This window comes from Sparus aurata, chromosome 3 (genome assembly GCF_900880675.1).
Source record: "Sparus aurata chromosome 3, fSpaAur1.1, whole genome shotgun sequence".
Lineage (NCBI taxonomy): Eukaryota > Metazoa > Chordata > Actinopteri > Spariformes > Sparidae > Sparus > Sparus aurata.
Genome location: NC_044189.1, coordinates 2,255,902 through 2,275,679, shown reverse-complemented (window position 1 = coordinate 2,275,679; position 19,778 = coordinate 2,255,902). Strand labels below are relative to the sequence as shown.

Sequence of the window (19,778 nt, the reverse complement as noted above, 5' to 3'; positions counted from 1 at the left end):
GGCTTTACTGCTGGAGATGCATGTCTATTCATAGCTATAGTAACCAGTTTTCTAAAGAAATCTATACTTAATGGAATTCATTAGCTTTTGAAACATATTTATTTATGACATACAAGAAATCAGACAACAAAACATGAACATAATTAATTCAAGTTGACTCAAGTCTAGGTGCCTTAATATTGCAGTGTAATCCAGGATAATACACTTATAATTTGCCAAATGGTGAATTTAAGTCCTCTCTAAGACGCTTTAAATCCCTTCATCTCCCCCTCCTCCTCTTCCTCCTCTTCCTCCCCACTCCTCTGTTTTGCCCTCGTCTCCGTCTACCTCATCACTCTCTCCCCTCTCTCTGCGCTCCTCTCCCGACCTCCTCCAAACTGGCTCACTCCTTTTTTCAACATCCTTTCACCTGCCGTCATCTTACCCTCCTCTCCTTGTCTCATCCTCTGCCCCTCCTCCTTTTTTCCCCTATAATTTCTTATTCTTTTCCTCCCTCTCCATCAGGTGTGTCGTGTCCTCTCGTTTGTGGCTACCAGGATGCAGTTCTCAGTCAGACTGAGCCTCTGCCTGCTGGGCTTCATTCTCATCTCTCTGTTCCCTCAACCAGCGCGGGGTCAAGGTAAGTACCTCCACTATCCTGCTTTCCACTCGAGGGCCAACAGGGTCAACAAGACCAATAGAGGATTAACCAGCCAGCTACATGGGACCAAACACGGCCTTGTTGGGTTTTTTATAGTAGGGCCAATTGGGCTAATCATGCTGTCTCCTCATAGTACCCCTCAGGGCAACCCATAACTTTCAAACCAAGTGCTAAACCGTTACGACACCACGTAGACTTGGGGCTAGCTGATATCATCCCTAAAGAAGGATTACTCGGTTTCTACATTAGTTGCAATATGGGAATACCAGGGATTCCCACAGGGCCAACACTTCCCTCATTGAAGTTAGTGGTTGTTTCCATAATAACTGTTATCTTCAACATAGTTTTCTTCAACAACCTGGGGCCTTTGACTTCGAGGCCAAATGAGACTCTCTACCACTGAGCCAAACAAGGCTTCCCATTGCGATGCTTAGCAGGGTTTCTTAGGGCTTCCCATTTGGATGTAAAACAGGACCAGCCCGCCCCTATCAGGATCAGACAAGGCTATGAACAGCCTAGGTTTCTCATTTACTGAAAAATTAATTGGCTCCTTCCACAATGGTGCCAAACTGAGCTATAAATCATTCACCACTTATCTGCTGTGAGCGTTATAATAAAGGCTGTAAGCCGACGGCTGGTAAACCTCAGTGTGGCCCTGTTGTGGAATGCAGGTATCATTCTTTTCACTCAGTTTTATCCTGCAGGCTAACTTCTGATTTTCTCTGTGTCACAATTTGATGTGCAGCTTTGCTTCAAAGATGTGTATTTTCAACGAAGTGTTGATTTTTATTCAATGTATCCTTCTAATGTGCCTTTAAACACATGTGTCTCTCTCAAAGGGAAAAGCAAAATTCATACTGATAAGAAGTGTTTGACTGTTTGCGAGAGAATCTGGTTTGCTGCGGCACATCCTGTCACCGCTGTAAATAATCAGCGCTGTTTAACTTTTTAATTTATTTGGGGAAGATCTACGACAGATTTCTGGATAACTGTGGTTACAGATTAAAATCTATTTTTGAAATTTCAAAGCGTTTTCGCCACGTGTGTAATTAACTTAGTAACCTTGCGCAAATCAGTTTTTGATAAACCTCTCTTCCATTGTAACACATCTGATGAGTTCACAGCCTTTGTGGGTTTTACCGTAGCGCCTCACTGCCTTTTAATACAAGAGCTCTTCATTAAATTATGTTTTCGCTGACATCGTTTCTCACCCTATTTACTCACTCAACCTATTCAACAATTAACACATAACCTCACTCATTACCTGCTAAGGAGACTCGTCTCTCTCGACAGTCTCGTTAACACCATTATCATCATTAACAGTCTTAAACACTCGTTTTTACCAAGTAGACACCCTCTCTAGGAATACAAATGATGGATTAATATTCATGATGGGTCTTTAATTAGCTGTGCTGAGTGAATTTTTCACTTTTTATACAGATGACCTGACATTGGATCAAAGATAAAGGTGTTGTAGCTGTTTTTAAACCTGAAGTGTTTAGTTGGGTTTCACATCTGGTATGAAATTGTAAGATAAAAACAAAATACTGATGTTTTGCTTTGAGCACAGTAAGGTAGTGATGCAGCAACCAAAAACGTTTAGGCTTAAATGTTGCTGGCAGTGTTGAACTGAAACAGGACTGAACCTGCTCAGTTCTGTGGTGGGGAACCAAAGCCTGCTGACATGGAGCCATAACCATAAAGTCAGTGGCTGATACTGTGCCACACCACAGATGAGGGGTTTGAAAGGTCAGAATGCATGCTAATTAGCTAAACTAAACAACTATACCATATGTTGATTTCAAACAGTGAGGAGTTTCCCATGTCCACTGCCCAGAGATATTGGTCTTCTGTATTTTGATTGGTCAGCAGCAGGGCACCATTCTTCTGCTGCTGTTTCTATTTTGAGATGCAGGGATGACGTCTTATTGTAGGCAAACCTGGAAGTTAGCTTTGCTCGTGTTTCCTCAACAGACAAAGCCAATGGGATTTTTCCATTGATTTAAGTCAGCAAGACATTTATGATTTTGTATCATAAATTCAATCACCAGATTGTATTTATGCTACTGTATGTTGTACATGTAAAAGCCCAGAGTTGAAAATTAGCAGTAGCTATACACTCTCTGTGCAGCACATCTTCTCTGTATTGGAACTATGTTAAAAAAGCCATATTATGCTTTTAGGGTTTCTGCCTTTCCTTTTAATGTGTTATGTGGCATTTTTGTTTCATCTAACAAAAACCTGTTGACTTTGAGACGAGGAAACTGAAACTGCCAAATACTAACTGACGTTCAGATTTTAGGGCTCCTGCAGTGCTCTCCAGGCAGCGTCTGTGCAGACCCAACATTTACAGTTTATTATCACTTAGACACAAAAAACCAAAACTTGGAACCAACAAATATTTGTTGTTTCTACGAATAATAAGTAGTTTTTGTAGATTGCAACTGATCACTTTACCAAACAAGTCTTTGTGTTTGTTTATCAGTAAGTCTGTAACCATAATTGCCCCAGTAAAGGTACAGCCAGGCACTTGTGCAACAGAATAAGTTTGTCACAATAAGGACACTCAGAAGGCTTTGGCCAGAGTGCGAGTAAACTGAAAGAAACCGCAGCATTCCTCAGTGAAGAGGCCATAGTGTGCTAACCTCGGCTACACCAGTGAGCCAGGACGAGCTGAGGAGTTATGACCAGCTTGGAGAGCTTCCACTGAGAAACTCCTCAGCTGTTTTCTCTCTGTTTCAGTGGAGTCATGCATGGATGCTTCATGCTGACCCATGTTCTCAACCCTTTACCAGCATGTTGAATCCAGAAAGAAACATTCCTCTTTTTTGCCTAAAACTGCTAACCATGTGAGTCAGGGCTGTTGTTAAGTAATTACTTAGTAATGTCTTTAATTACTCTTTTACGCAACACCAGTCACTAAACTTAAAAAAGTGAAAGGTCAGTGATCTCAGTGGCTTAGCTCAGACTTTGTCGAGGCTCCTCTTGTGTTTTTGCACACAGAAATAATAGAAGAAAGTTTGAGTACCTGGAGGGGAAACAGATGAGGGGAATGTGGTCAAATGTCAGTATATTTCAGTGGTACTTTTTCTGGGTGACATGTTCTAAGTGTCATTCATGAGCTGCTGACATTCCAGTGAATATTATCAGAAGCTGTGAAGACACGTGGAAGTTGTCAGTGTATTAGATAGAAAAAGAAGGGAATTTCAAAATTACACAAAAAAATGATATGAAGAAGATAAATATTTGACTCCTTTTTACCAACATCACTATCTAGTTTACTTTGGAAGAGCAATGTGCACTACACTACACACTGCAGTGCAGTAAATATACTAACTCTGAAATGTTATGTTAATGAATCAATGTTAATTGGAATTATCTCTTGGCATTGACAACATGGAGTCCTGGAGTCTTCCTCAGACATGTTTGCAAACCAAAAGCTTCTTATGAGAGTTTTACCGTTTTATGTACTCAGCTCAGCACTGTCTCTACCTGATAATTCTACCTGGATTCTGCTGCTCTCACTGATAATATAGAATTCACTCAAAACTTTGGCAGCTGAGCGGCTGCATGACTCCCGGTGGGTGTGACGGACACCTCTCCAGTTCTCGGCAGCAGTCGGCTCTGCTGTTTGCACAAGATTCTCCATGAAAAATAGATGAGAATTAAGTTCCCATTTTTACAGGCGAGGCCTTTTGTCTTCACCAGGCTCTTTTTATAAGCATCCAATACTTGTCTCTGCGTGAGAATACCATCTCGCAGAGAACATCCATGACTTTGTGAGTGTGTGTGTGTGTGTGTGTGTGTGTGTGTTTGCTACTGCAAAGGAACCGGCAGGTTTTCCTACAAGGCGTGAAAAAAACAACCAAGAGAGCTCCGTGGAATAAGATTCACTTAGATTTTTATGTGCATACAACAGAATGCACTCTCCTTCTGTTGCAGACAAAGATACATAATTCATGCATCCACATGCACAGTTGGATGCGCTCACACAGGTGCACATAACACACACAAACACACAATCAACACATTTCAACCACACTGTAAACAGAGAGGTGCGAAATCTGCTTCTCGAATCATTTGGGATTTGAGCAGCTCTCTTCAGACGAGAGAGTGTCCTTTGTTTCCGAGACAGAGAGCTAAGCCCTGAGCCGAAATCCCATGCAGCCCTCATTCTCATCCCAAGGTTGGTGAGATAATTGGTACAGTATTCCTTATATGTGTTTGTATATAAGTATATTTGCCTGCTGTTGAATGCGCCGGCCTCACATTCTCTCCATTGAAATCAGGATTATCCTTCCTGTGCTGAACTCAAGTTTCTTTGCATACCTACATGAGTAGTCTTCTGCATGCATAAAGAGGCGGTTCACCCGAAAAGCTGCAGAGGTGTTTGATGATAGGTCTTATCAGCTTGACTAAATCCTGTATTGTGGAGGAAGCTGCAGGGAAGTGGATAAATCAGTTCAGAGAAGCTAAAGAAAACAGCCACTGTGTCTGCAGATTTGTGCTGCCTTGTTACCAAGGGCGGCACATTACAAAAAAGTAATCTGTTGATGTTAATGTTTAAATAGCCATGCATATTGTTATCTCCATGTGTCATATGGGGAGACATCACTTCAGCATTTTGTCCCACACAGCCACACAAATCCTTCTAAAAGGTGCATTTTCCAAACTCAGTGTTTTTTCACCCATGTTTTGTTTTGGGTGAACCATCCCTTTAAGCGTTATATTTTTTTGTGCACCAGAGCATCAGCGCTCCACCAGGTGTCAATCACAGTGTAGATATTTAAAGAAGTCGGCGACAGCAGATGGCTCACCTCATTATGAGGACACAAACACATGAACGAGTTTGTGGGCTTCATATTTTATTTTCTGCCCCTCGGCTTTTCTTTGTTTTTTTTTCATAGTTTACCAAATTAGACTGGGGAATGTGTTGCTTCTAAATACATATTTATTTTATGGGATTTGGCTCTGCCGGTGTGAAAATGAAGGGGTGTTGTGTTTGTTGACCCTGGATATGTGGTTTTTGGCATTGCGGTTCTTTACAATGGCCTTCTTCCAGTGTTTTAACCTGCGTCTTCATGTGAAAACACAACAACACTGTGTTGTAGCTCAGTGAAATATGATCAGACTGTTGTTTGCCAGAAGGAAAGTTCCAGTGACACAGCGTTGTTGACTTTTCTGAGGGTTTATACACAGGTTGAGGTCATTGTAAAATGTATCTGGAAATAGTGCAGCTCAGTGGATCTAGTCACTCTGTGTTGTACATCCAAACACTCCTGCTGAGGACAGGAGAGGAATAGTAAACAGATGCTATTCCAGCGCCTTTCCCTTTGGTGCCCTTTGTTCTTTCTCTCCTTGCAGTTAAAAGGAAGTCGCATTCACCTTTTCCTCATCCTCTTCTTACCCCTGATGACAGTTTGAAGGCACAGAGACGCAGAAGGAAAAGAAAGGAAAGAAAATGAGATCTGGGAGGGATCATCTAGAAAAGGGAAAGACAGAGGGACAGATGAGGTGATGTACGCTTGAGAAAATTAATACAAGGGAAGGATACAGAGAGAAAAGTGGGGGGTAGGTCTCTAGGTGGCTGACGGGGCCAACAACTAATCAGGATGAGAGGCAGGGGCGTCGCTTTGATGGCGACGGTGAGTGGAACACAAAAGAAACCTGTCGTATCCCCACAGAGACGAGCATAATACAGGCTGGTCGATATATGAGGAAGATGAGGATGAGGAGGCGAATGGGACTTTGCTTTTTAATGTGACATCTGTGCAAGCTAATCTCTCTGATGTGTATCCTCCCGCTTGGATGAGATACAATTATCCCTCTCTATTTTTCTCCTTTCCTAACTGTTAAAAAACACAGATGGAGCGGCTGCCTGTACGCCACCATAACTCTGGAGGGAGTTCAGTCTAACTCAACTCAGTCACAGTTTTGTTTTGTGCTCAACGGATGAACGACCTCGCAGAAGTAAAACAGAAGGAGAGCAGATTCTGTGAAACCTGCAGTTCTGTTAAACATCCTGAGCAGCGATGCTGTTTGTGATGAGGAAACATAGATGTTCTTGGAACTTTTAATCTGTTACTAGAAGCATTTTGATGTAACCCCTTCTAAATTTAAGCAGTTAGAAGCAGTAAAATTGTTATTTTTGTTATTTGTATTTGAACTTTTTGACTGAACAGGATTGAACTCCCTCCACTGTTATGAATGTAATCCACTAATACACACTGATGACAGCAGTTTTTCTAATACTGATATAAAGGTATTGGAGGAATGGAGGATGCATGACAGGGATCTTTAATTCATTCATTCATCATTCACATATTTACAGCAGTTTCAAACTGACAGTTATTATGTAAAGCTGTTTCTTTTGTTGTTTCTCCGTCCAGTTTCATCGCCAAGGCGATTTCGTGCCAAAGTCCTGAGCTCCAACAAGCTGCATGTGTCGTGGAAAGAGCCGAAAGGAGCGTTTGAAAGCTACAAGGTCGTTTACACCACACTGCCAGGTAAGATCCAGCACCGATCTGAGGAAGTGCTCTTTATCATTTATACCTTTAATGGTGCAATATGTATCAATGTTGTTTAAAACATTCAAAAATGTACTAAAATAATCAACAGATTGTAAAATAATTACAGTTTTGATGACCTATTTCTCTCAGCGTGTAAACACCAACACTTCCCTGGTAGTCCGGCTAGCTGCACGGCTAACTGAGCTAACAAGCTTACAGTAGCTAGCAGTCATGGATGTACAAAAAGAAAACAGTTGGCAGTCGTTAGCAGTAACTCTGCCCCTGTTTGTTGGGAGTTTAGATATTGCACCTTTAAGATGGAGGGAAGGCAGGTTCTGTTTCACTCCAGACTGTAAAATGTTTACAGATTTAGTTGTAATTTGGGGGACTGATTGCCTCCAGTGTGAGCTTCTGTCAGAATCCTCTTGGACTTCGTCAGTTTGAGAATTCTGTGTTAAAACTTGGTGTACCCTGGGATGTCTATAAACTAATTCAGAATTTTCTCTGGTATAGTGGTACCTGGTGTTCACACAGTTACCCACACTCACACCTGGAGGCTGAGCGGTACACTGTCTGTGATGGATTGGTTGTTTAGTGCGATGCTCAAGGGCTCCTTGCAGTAATTGCCACAGGATGAAGCATCATTAAAGCAAGCCTCATTAAAGCAAGCCTTCATCAGTACTTGTAGTTAAAAGTGTTGTGTTGATGTGATGCCTGGACCACATGAAGGGATTTGTTGTAAAATGGCACACAGGATGTAGGTTAATACAGTTTGTGTCAGTTCACAAATCATGTTAACTGTACGGTGTGTGTCTTTAACTGGGAGGACAAAAATGTTAGTTATGCACAGAGGAGCGCAGTAGTTGGACCGCTCCCCCTAAGGGAGAACAAATCAAGGCTTCACCTGCATGCTCGCTCATAATTCACTCTCGAGATAACAAGACACGTAACCACACACAGAATGTGATATAACTAATGCCAAGGCAGTTCAGTGTCCACTGTGGAAACCTGTGGATGAATGGCAGCATGACTGACACCTTTTGATTTATTCAACAAGTTTGTAAAAATACATAACAGCGCTGAACGTTGGTGTTTGCTCAGCATGTCAGTGTGGAGCTCAGCCTGGGTGGAGAGTAGAGATGGGTACTGGAACGTGCTATCACCTGAGCCCAGGTGTTAAATTATTTAACATCCTTGTTGTGATGAACTCCAACACAAACAGTTCTTTTATTTGTACGTTTTAATGTTTTGGTTTAATGTATTATCATGTTGTTGCAGCCTCCACTCAGTGTGGCAAAACCTTTTAGTGTAAAATACTTCATCATTTCACCTGTTCAACAAGCATCAACATGTAAACAGGTGGAAAGTGATATTTGCTGTGTCTGCGGTCTCTCATGCACCACTGCTGTTTTACACATGCTTAGCACGTTAGCTTGGCTAATTGCAAACAAGTTATAGACAAGCTGTGTACTCAAAACTGTTTGGCTTAGCCTGTCGTGCCACAGTATCTGAAAAATGTTGGCAAAGTCTTGTAAACTTTTCTGCCAGCAGTAACTGCTGCAGTGAATCACGTCAGTAGAGAGAGGAGGACTGAGACTGACTGATGTCTGTGTTCTTCATCTCTCTAAACTTCACTCATTATTTTGATGTATTATTATTTGTTTTACTGACATTTAAGGTTTGTTTCCACTGAGATATTATTGAGTTTATTAAGAATTCGCTGTTGTAAACATTACTTTGGCTACTGCAGAAACAATATAGTTATATTCAAAACATTAAAATTCATATTCTTTTAAAGCTTTTGATGAATGAGCAGTTCAAAACCAGTCTGTCTCATATACTGCGAGACTGTGACAATTATTAAAAGCAGCAATGTGACGCGTTACCAAGGGAATAAGCAGCAAACATACCCACTCAAACCTGAATTTAAGGGCACTGACAATATCGTAACAGCTACACACGTGCGTGAGGCTGGCCTGACACTGCTCGAGCCCAGGTCTGAATTCCTGACGAGGAAAAGCTTGAGCTCACTTGTCTTACTGCACACGAGAAAGTGAGGGAGCGGGATATAAGAGGGAAAGAAAGACTCTTCAGTTGTTATTGTTGAGATTCTTTTAATGTTGGTTGAGACTATAAAGATGGGACATGGAGTTAAAAATGAAGAAAAAGGGAACATCAAAGTACTCTGTTCTTATTTCCTGTGAAATGGATTTTTTTTTTTTTTTTTTACAGAACTGTCATGATAAGGCAGGATGTATTTGAAGGGTTAGCCTGTGTGTGGGTTTTAGCCAGGTGAATGTAATAAACTGCTAACTGAGTGTAAACTGACTCCACAAATCCTTGTAGGCGTTCACCATCACAGTCAGCTTTAATGCTTCGACTCAGTGAGTTCAGCCACGTAGAAACGGTTCTTGGCTGCTGTTTGTCTGGATTCTTCACTAAACAACCATGACATTATGTTGATTATATTGTTTTAAGAAATTAATTCATAGAGGGACTGTAATGATAGTTATAAGTGAGGGTATGTGTACAGTTGATAGTCTGCTCTGTGATTAACATCATAAGGGGTATTATTCACTGGAAAACTGTGGCCAAGTTTTTTATTGCAGTGAGTGAAAACAGGTGCACTGCAGACGTGTTTATTGTTTGTGGTTGCGATGCAAGGCAATAAGCTTTCATTTAGTGTCGTATTGTAATTATAGTGTGATTAATTTATAAAGTGCATCGTGTGACGTCAGGGGAGCTCTTATTGAATGTTTAGTGAAAACCTAACATTGTAATTATCCATTTCTTTTATGACCTTTTCATAACAACAGCAGTATAATCAGGGTATTTAACTTCCACCAGTTTAGATAGAAGGGTTGTGATTTAAGGGTTTCTTATAACATGGCATCAAAGAGGTGGGACTCTTTCTAAATGTCACTGAACTGCAAAGTAAAAACTCTATTGGAGACAGTTATTTTCAACATATAGGCCACAACTGGTAGCAGCTGGAGACGTATGCTGTAAATATTTCCAGTGTTGTTGCAGGTTGTTCAGGGGGCTATGACAGCTGCACCTACTGTTTTATTTCAATAATATAAAATCACTGGATTTCAAAGCCTGTGTGGTCAAATTTAACACTGCTCAGTTTCACTCTACATTACTGACAGGTACATGGCAACACTTCCTCACGATTTAGGTTAATTTTAGGTTGTGCTCATTTGCATTTACAAGTTAAAAATGGATACAGAAAAAAGGCACAAACGATAGAGACGGTGTAGTGATCGTGCTGGTATGCCCGGGACGTTATTGCACTCAGAGAAAATAGATACCGACATGAAGTGCTTTGAAGATCCAAACACATTTGTGGCCATTCCTCACTTTTTTATCGTTATGATGCAATATTTCAAATAATCAGTCTGTTATCATCTTGATTCGCCATCGCCTTACAGGAGTACTGTAGGTTTGATCTGTAGGCAGGACAGACAGGATCTTCTTATCATTTCTCTTCTTCCTTCAATTCTTTCCTGTGTCTTCTGGTTATTTTTCCCACAGAGAAACACAAGGCAGTGCAAAGAGATATTTTATTGCAGTTGGAAAGGGTGCAGCTGCATGTACTGCTGTAAAACTGGCCTTTACTTCTGTTACTGTCATGATGGAAAGCTTCAAGAATTCATTCTGTTAGGACTCGTAATTATAGCACAGTTAAAAAGATTCCCAGAGTAAGTTGTAAGGCCCTTCGGGGATCCCTCAGTGGGTTTAAGGAGATATAGTTAAATTTCACTTTTATTTCTCTCACTAGAAATGAGAAGCTCGGCACAATAAAGGAAAATTACACTGTGAAATAAAGACGGGTTAAGAATGTTTTGATGGGAATTTCTTCACTGAGACAGAAAGAAAGACAGGGAGGAATAATTTATCCTTAATTTATCCAGTATGTATGCTGCGACTTTAACAGTGAATTTTCATCATCATTCAACCGATTTTTTGCTATTGTGGAAGAACTACTGATGACTTCTCCATCAGTGCATTTAATCAGGGCATTCATTGATTTTAAATGTGTTTTTTCATCTTTTAATGGTGCAGTGCTTCATACTGTATATGGCAAATTACTGCTACTTTCTATTGAAATGTATTAAAGCCCTCAGTATGCCGCCTTGTGAATGTGCAGGAGCATTTACAGCATCACTAGTGGTCAAAAACTGCACAGAGCAGGAGGTATTAAGGCCTCCAGAAAAGAATCTGTTGGGGCATGTATTTTGGATTGACAGGTGCATCAACCTGATCCTTGCATCACCACCACTGTCAGTCAGATATGGCAATAAGTCAAACTTTCAACTGATGTCTGTTGTGTGTGTTGTTGGTCGGGAGCTGTCGGCTGACTGCATTACAAAACTCAGTTTCTAACCTCGTACAGTCAATAGAATTGAACAGAGACTTTGATTTCTGAGCTTTTTTTCACTTGGTGCTTTAAGGTTGAGTGTTCACATTCCAACATGATATCAGGTGCGTAGAACAAAAGGCAAAAACTATCTCCAGAAAAATATGCAAAAAATACACTGAACAAATGCTGCCAGGAAAATGATTTATTAATTCAGAAATGTTTTAACAAAATGTAGTCAGGTTAATTATTTACCGTATTTACAGGACAAAATAATCTCTGTGCTGCAATCAGATGTTTATATGCTGTGAGGAAGAACAGCAGAATACAATAATGTAACAACAAAGCAAATAGAGTGAACAAAGCAGGCTACAGCTTGATATAGCTGTTTAAACAAAGAGAAGACTGTTTCCATTGTAGAATCTGAGGTGTGCATATCGATCAGAGTCACACCTGGCTTGGATCTGGTCAAGTCCTTTCTTGCTGACAATGAATAATTTGTAAATGGTATTGAAAGTAAGAAATGATCTTTTTGGAAGTGCTGACAATGTTTTGTGTCTCATCCACAGAGGTTATGTTATCACCTTTGTCTGTTTGTTTGTAGGTTGTAATTGTTGGTTGGTTTGTCATCCAGATCAAGAGTATTTGAATATGTTTTATTTGATATTGGATTGGGTTCTCCTGCGTGTCATTCTTGTTTTGAGACATTGTTATTACGATTATACTGCCTTTAAACGAAGCATTTTACCAGAGATTCAGGCTCAAACCTCTTTATTTTTCTATTTACCTGCACTATGCCAGATGCACCAGTCCCTTGTGGCCTGAAGTTTGAAGGTGAATTCAACCTCTGCTACAAGCGCAGCCTTCAGCCAGCGGCAGAGTAAACCTGTAGCTTTTGGTATTGCTTTGCCGTCTGTTTGATCACAGTAATGGAGAAAATGTCAGATAAGATGCAGTAAGCACAGGCAGCCGTCCCCTGACACTGCGAGGGAGAGTCGAATGGATGGAGAGAATGACACAGGAATATAAAAAGAGGGAGATGCTAGAGGGCAGGATGAAAGACGGAGCTGGAGAGGCATGGAGAGAGAGTAAATGGAAAGAAGGATGCTGGACGTAGATAGATTGAAGGTATAGCAGCGGGATTGTGACAGATCCACACAGAACCTGATCATCTACGGCTCCTTTCAAAGAATAAAGACATGTTGCTCTGGTTCATAGACGTTCAAGGTTTGCATCAGTGTAGAAAAAACGTGTTTTCTTTTTCTGTACAAAGACAGCACCACAGGGAAGTCTCTCTCTCCTGCCACATAATTTAAATGCTTTTCAGTCCAGCAGTAACAAGCACTTTATCCTCACATATGCTCAGAAACTTTACCGTCTGTTTCATATTCTTACAGATATTTAAATTGGCTTGACATTTTCACCAAAGCACGATGGCCTCATTTCTGAGACATGCCCACACAGCTCGCTTTGCAACATGTTGCCTTTGGGTAGTGCTTCGTGTTAAAGAAAAGGAGAAAAAAGACTTTAAAAAGTGACTGGAAGTGCAGAGAAGGCTGCTTGCCTCCTGGGCCGACTGAGGGAGGTGAATGAGGGGGGTGATCATCTTCTCGCTGCAGGCCAGTGCTATCAGCACGAGTGTGATGAAGGTGGAAAAGCAGTGACGGAGCTGTAGATGATTTTCCTTATCAGCGCAGAGTTTTTGCTGGATTGTTCCATTGAGATATTTTCTGGTTGGAGTCTTGACTCACCCTCTGTCATATGGAACGTGTGCATTAAAGTTTGTACTTCCAGAATGCAAAAGCAAACTATTCTTTCATTTACGTGTGCTGTGTCAACATTTTTGAGTCTTTTTTATTAAAGAGTCAAAAGTGGAACTCCTGCTCTATAAAGTGGAAGAGCATGTTGGTTTTGTGCTGAAAGGCAGGAACAGATGGTGGAGGATAGATTTTTGAATCAGTCATCTTGACATAAAGAAATTGGCTTTGACGACTGACAATTTAGGAAGATTTAATGATCCCAACTGGAACGTTTGTTCTGCAGCAGCAGCAAAAGGAAAAGAACTGAGCAGGAGGCAAAATGACAAATTGAATTTAATTGCACCGAAAAGCAAATAAGGATTTTTTTTTTCTTTCCTTTCATCACAAACTCTTAAACTGATTTACATGCAGTGATCAGGGACTGCTCAGTCAATATATGTGGACATGATAGACTCTCTCTGAAAGCCAGGAATTAGAGACCTACGCTTCTCAGTCAATCTGTAAACTGCTGACTTCTGCCAAACCTCCAGCAAGGCACATTTGGCAGGATTAGATTCTGAATACATATCTTTAATGTCATTGATTTATTAGGTTTTTATATTTTGTTCATCTTCTTGGTTGTTACCTTTTCCTGGTTGTTCTTACTTGATTTCCCTCTGGTCTTTGCTGCTGAGACGAGCCGTCGTCACCTCAGGCATTAATAACCTTAATCTTTCCTCTGCTCAGTTTGTGGTGCCGGAGGGCCGAGGGTATGTTGCTTTTCTTTTCTGGGCAGTTGACAAATACAACTGAAGATTTTTTTAACATATTTGGAAATAGTTTGAGGCAATTTGAGAATGCAGAGAGAGTGAGTATGTACAGTTCACATGTTTAATGATGATCTGGTACAGTGGGTTGATGGACTGTTCAGTAACTGAAGGTCATTGATGACATCAGAAGCACCTCTATCAGAACTTAATCTGCTCTGTTGAAAGTGTCCTTGAGCCCAACTTGTTCACACTCTAATAGATATTAACGTGTTGGAACAAGTTTGGGATGTAGTCAAGGACCCACGTACGATTTAGCCACTCAATACTAATATCACTGCAGTCAGATTTGTTAGAATATACTCGGTCTCTCTTCCTAACGCTCTCTCAGTATTCCATCACTTTAGAGTCTGTCTCCTTTGGCTTTTCTTCATGTTGATCTTTGTGTTGTTGTTGCAGGCCAGGTGTTAAAAACACTTAATCCCAGAGTGTAATCCCAGTGTGGATTTCTCTCCGATTGATTTCCGTACTACAAAAGTAATCTGCTGAAGTGATGGAAGGAGTTCAGTCTGCAGGAGTAAAAGGTTTTGTTGTTGCACTCTTTCTCAAACAGGTGTAGCAAATGCCTGTATCAAATTACTTGAACATTATTACATGGATTTTGCTGATTGTCACTTTTTAAATGACACCAGAAAATTACCCTGAAGCAGCTTTTTGTAATTGCAAGGAGAAAGGTATAAGCTTTGTGTCCATGTGCTTCCAAGTATTTTTAAGCAGAAGGTTGGTGTTCATTTCTCTCTTTACTTTAAACAGCAGCTCTCCTGATGAGACCAAAAGCAGCAATGAATGTTTCCTTCTAACATCCTTCCATTTTACTCTTCAGTGCCCAGAGCTCTTTTGTTGTCGAAAAACTGTTTAAAAAAACACTTGACAAAGCCGTACTTTTGGACAGGGTGACATGTTCCCTCATTACAGGCAGTTAACAGGATGGGTTCATTGTTGGTTTTGGTCTCTTCAGGGTTTTTATTGATATTAAAAAGAAAGAAAAGCCAGCGTTGTCCTTTAAACAGTAAGTTAACACCAGGCTTTTTACTGCTCTCTGGTTGGAAGTTACGAGCCTGGGTGTGGTCAGGTGTGCACTCTGTTGTACCTGTAACTAAACCCAACAGTGATGTCACAGGGTACCAGACATCACTGCAGCAAAGTCAGAAGTTATCTGATGTCCAAGCGTTGTCCAAGAGTCATTTTAAATGCTCAAACATGAAGACACAATAGAAGAACAAAAATAAACTTTCAGCCCGTTTCTTTGTCAGTCCCGCCACAGACAATCCCACAGAGTGATTTGCTTCTTTTCTGTAATCAAAAGTGGTTTGTTCTTCTCTTACCCTGGAACAGATGGAGAGCAGAAGGAGGTTCAGGTTTCGAAGCAGGACGCAAAGCTGGTCATCGGAGACTTTGACCCCTTGAAAGAATACAACTTTAAGATATTTGCGGTCAGTGGACAACAACAGAGCAAACCACTTCAGGCCAAACATGAAGGTAAGAGACGTTCAACCCTCAGTAATATGACTCTGATATAAACTGATGAGTGATTAGCCGGGTGAGATCGATGCTGCCAGTTGTTCCAGAAATGCTCAGGCTGTCTTCAGATGTGAGGATTTCACAGAAGAATCACTGTATGATTAAAAGTTGTAGATGTAAAATTAACTGAACTGCAATGACCTGAAGTCACATTGAGTCACACAGGAAATACATTGCAACTGATCTGGTCTCTGTGTGACAACAAGCTGCACTTCTGGCTCCAATCAGTGATGTCACAGCGGGCGTTTTCATCAGCTGTGATTGTCAGAATACCTGCTGTGACATAGATGATTGGGGTGTGGCTGAGAGAGCAATACACTAGAAAGTTTGAACCTGGAGAGAGCAACACAGCAGTGCTTTCTGTACTCTGTGTGTGTCTGCTCTGCCTTGATGTTGACCTCTGTCCTTCAGTGGCACATCTGCTGTGTATTTGGCTAATGTTGTTTAAGCTCTGTGGTTTGTCGACGATCGAGTGCAAGACACAAGACAAAGCAGGAAAGAATTCAAACAGCAACAACAACAACAGTACGCCTCAGCTCACTGCTGTGGTGTGAATACAAAAATATGCCAAGTGAGATGTTTACTTAGTTTCAGTCTCTCACATTCAGCAACCTGCTGATATTTATTTATCGTAATGCGCTTCAGGAACACAGAAGTACTACACACAGTCCTTTTACACAGGAGCTTTATTGCAGAAATAAACAGATGCTGAGTGTTTTCTCCAGACATGTATACAAGTCAGGTTGGAAAAACCCTTTGACTGAGCTTTTAGAATACCATGCTACTCTTCAAGACTAAGTCAGAATATTATTGTCCTCAGCTGCACGATGTCCTGTGCTGACAAAGGTTTTGTTGTTGATGCACCACTGAGTGAAAAACACTGTAGCAGCTCGTATGAGAAATAAATGTGAGTGATGATGTTCTGCAATTAAACAGCTACAGTCGTTGCTGCTGTTTGTGCAGAGTTGGATACTACAAAAAACTTTCCACCAGTAGTCAAGTTTCAAGTCGAGGCGGAGCTGGTGTCATCAGTGATTGATATTAAGGTTGTGTGCCAACTTAAAATAATGAGTGTACTCGAATATAAGCAGAAACTGTCAGTACTTATTCATTGACATCCTCAGGCTCATCAGGACTTAAACTTTAATCACACTGTGTCTAATTGATCAAAGTAAGGAAGGTTTTGATGTTGTTGTTCAGTTTCTGCCACTTGGCTTGTTTCCCACATTAAAGCTTAGATACTCTCATATTGTCTAATTTGTTATCGTTGTTTAAGGTGTCTATTCTTGTCGATTCTATTCTTGTGATTTTAGCATTTTTGATCTGATCTGTTTTCTTGTTGTTAATTCTGCTTGTTAGTTTATTGATTCATTGATAAACATACATCCTGGCAGTTCATTAATGTAGATTCTTACATTATGTGTTATTTCTTCCAGCTCAGCGATCAGGCATCGCGATGGTTCAGTCTCAGAGGACACGAGACAGCGGTGTCACCGCGGAGAACAACGAGATCTCAGAAGGTAAGATCCCCAGCAGGGAAACAGGAGGCAAGACAGGTGAACAGACAGACTGAAATGGGAAAAATTGACACATCCGTCTGTTTTGAGGAAGAAAACCTGCCATCCTTCAAGAGCAATTTAGAAAAGGAAAAATAAGAACATTTTCCTCTAACAAAGAAGACTTTTTTCCTTTTAAATCAGAGGAGACTGTCTCTGTTCTCAGCGCTCCTGAATGCAGACACCGCCTTTTTGTGACGAAATCTAAAGAAAGTTTTCAAAGGATCAATTTTAATACACTGACCTTTCTCAGACTGAGAAAAAAAAACTGTGCCACAACAAAACAAGGTAAGTGGAAGCTGAATAAGCCTGCGAGTTTCGTCACAGACGGCTGCTAGTGAGGAACGAACTTGATTCACCCCGCAAATCAAAGAAAGCTTCTCCTCTTCTGTTGGTCCTTTTTGGAAACACTTCCATTTGATAATGCGTTATCATTACCATCCTCTCACATTTGAAGAAGGAAGAAGGCCTGTGAATGTAATACTCCTGCTCTAACACAGCGATTATCATTGAGCGTCACTCCATAGAAAACGGATGGAAAGGAAATGAAATGCCACAAAAAAACAGGAGTTGAAGCGAGAGGCTGCAACAATCAGGAAATGAGTGGAGAGACGAGTGTGGTAAACAAGACTATTGTAATTTTGAAAGTGATTGTAGCGCCCATGCTGAGGTGGACAATCAGATCCCACAAGGAAAACACAGGAAACGAGGAAACAACCAGGTAAGCCGAAATCTCCTTACTGTGTTCGTCTCCTTCATATTACAAACCACAGCAACACTGGACTGCACATGTATTTGTGTTCCAGTTGTGGTTTGGATTCTGAAAGCTTTACAAAGAGTAGAGTGACAGCAGTTAGATTATTTTGTATGTGTTTTGTGTGTTACTGTTGTATTAAAAGTTCTTTCCTATGTTTTGTTCCCCTTTGAATGTTTGGAGTGGTGGACAAAATATTGGAAACACTTTGCTGTGATCATATTTTCACTGGCGTTTCCATCAAAGCGGAAAAGAATTCAATAAACATCTTGTTGCAAACAAGAGGACGTTTACCTCCCTGTGTTTTGTTGGGAGAAACCTGATGTTGAGCCGTGTTCCTTTGCAGCTTTCAAAAGTTTGATGTGTCCCTTTGTGTGAGTGGTGTTGTGTTTTGAAGCCTTGAAATGGAGGAATGGTGTTAATGATGGTGTGAATGAAATTTCTGGCAGACGGTTAGCCGCCATCTCCAACCTAAATTACAGCTTCTGCTCTGAAATCCGTCACAATAGGATAAATACTCAGCAATTCAAATCTTTTTTTGGTATCTAAATCTACTTACTAGTGCATCTCAATCAGCCTCATCCCAACTGTATGTCTTTAACTGTAGTCACGTATTCGCTGCGGTGTGTTTAGATTTTTCCTTTTGATGAAATTTGTGTTTTCGTCTGTTCAGAATGAGAAAGAAAGAAGAACTACTTTTGCAGCAGAACTTTCTCCTCCCTGCAAATCTCATTTCACTTCATCACTTCAGCACTTCTCACGTAATTACAGTCTGGATTCTCTAAATGGGGATTTTATTCTTCCCTCAGTAGTACCAGACCTTGCCAGGAGAGGTTTGGTGATTGGTGATTCCTTTTCCTCCAGACTGTAAAAACTTTACAGACCTGTTATGAATTTTCTCAGCATCCACCTGAAATTACTAAACCGCAGTATGAGTCAACTCTGATGTCCTGGGGTCAGTTTAATCCTGTCCAAGGTTTCATGCAATCACCCAGTTTCTGACGTGGTATCTGAGAGTGGCAGAATCTGACTCGAGATTTGATGAAACTTACTTCTCTCATTGGGGAGTTTGGGTGTGGAAACAGCAAACTTACATGTAAGATGATTAAAGACGTGTTTCGGTTCTCAACACACAAGGAAATTGATAAATAATTAAATGGATGGAATTTGGTCGTTCTTTAGGAAAGAAAACAAATCTGAAGCAGCAGCGCTGAAAGAAGGAATTACTTAATTTTTCTCATTCTTAGCCTTTAATTAAACATCCTTTCTTCATTGCTCACATTACGTACAGACTGGAGGCAGCTTCTTCTGTACGTTAACACTTTACTGATGTTCAAGATGTTCGAGAGACACTGAAATTGTGACAGATCTGATGTCAGCCATTTCTCTGTGAGAACTCTCACAACAGATGTTTTAAAATGGGTGCTAGACTTCGCCGGCTGTGTTTGCACTTGCTGCTCAAGTCGAGTCAAAGCAGAGAGAATGATGGCAGACTAGAGGGAAGGAGGGAGGGAGGGAGGAGGAGGAGGAGGAGGAGGAGGAGGAAGCCAGCAGTGAATCAAAAAGGATCTGATCCAAAACTCTGAGATAATTACAGCTACGGCATCAATAAAAGTCCCTTTTTTGACTCTTTATTGCTGCTCGGGTGTTGGAAGATTACCTCTGCCGTTTCTTCTTTCTGAATCTGCTGCTTCATGTCAGTCTTTAACAGTCTGATAACTATATTTTCAAAGATATTTAATATGCATTTTCTGCAGATGGAACTCTCTACACTTAAAATAAACAAACCAAAGGAAAGAGTTGTTATTTTAGAAGTTACATTCACACATAATTGAAGGGCTCGACTTCTGCCTCAAAAATCTGCATTTC

General features: G+C 40.7%; 1 protein-coding gene across 10 annotated transcripts in view; it reads left to right on the top strand.

Annotated features, from left to right (window-relative positions):
- The window catches only part of col14a1b (collagen, type XIV, alpha 1b), a 292,249-nt gene that overhangs the window by 2,379 nt on the left and 270,092 nt on the right, over window positions 1-19,778 (top strand). For 9 of the 10 annotated variants that reach the window (XR_003983583.1, XM_030412518.1, XM_030412519.1 and 6 more), the window contains 4 exons: window positions 505-619; window positions 7,030-7,146; window positions 15,414-15,557; window positions 17,036-17,119. Coding sequence is in view for 9 of the 10 variants with exons in the window: in XM_030412518.1 (XP_030268378.1) it covers window positions 538-619; window positions 7,030-7,146; window positions 15,414-15,557; window positions 17,036-17,119 (427 nt within the window). In the remaining variant the exon portion in view is untranslated. The remainder of the gene's footprint in view (window positions 1-504; window positions 620-7,029; window positions 7,147-15,413; window positions 15,558-17,035; window positions 17,120-19,778) is intronic. The other variant, XM_030412523.1, reaches the window with a different exon arrangement.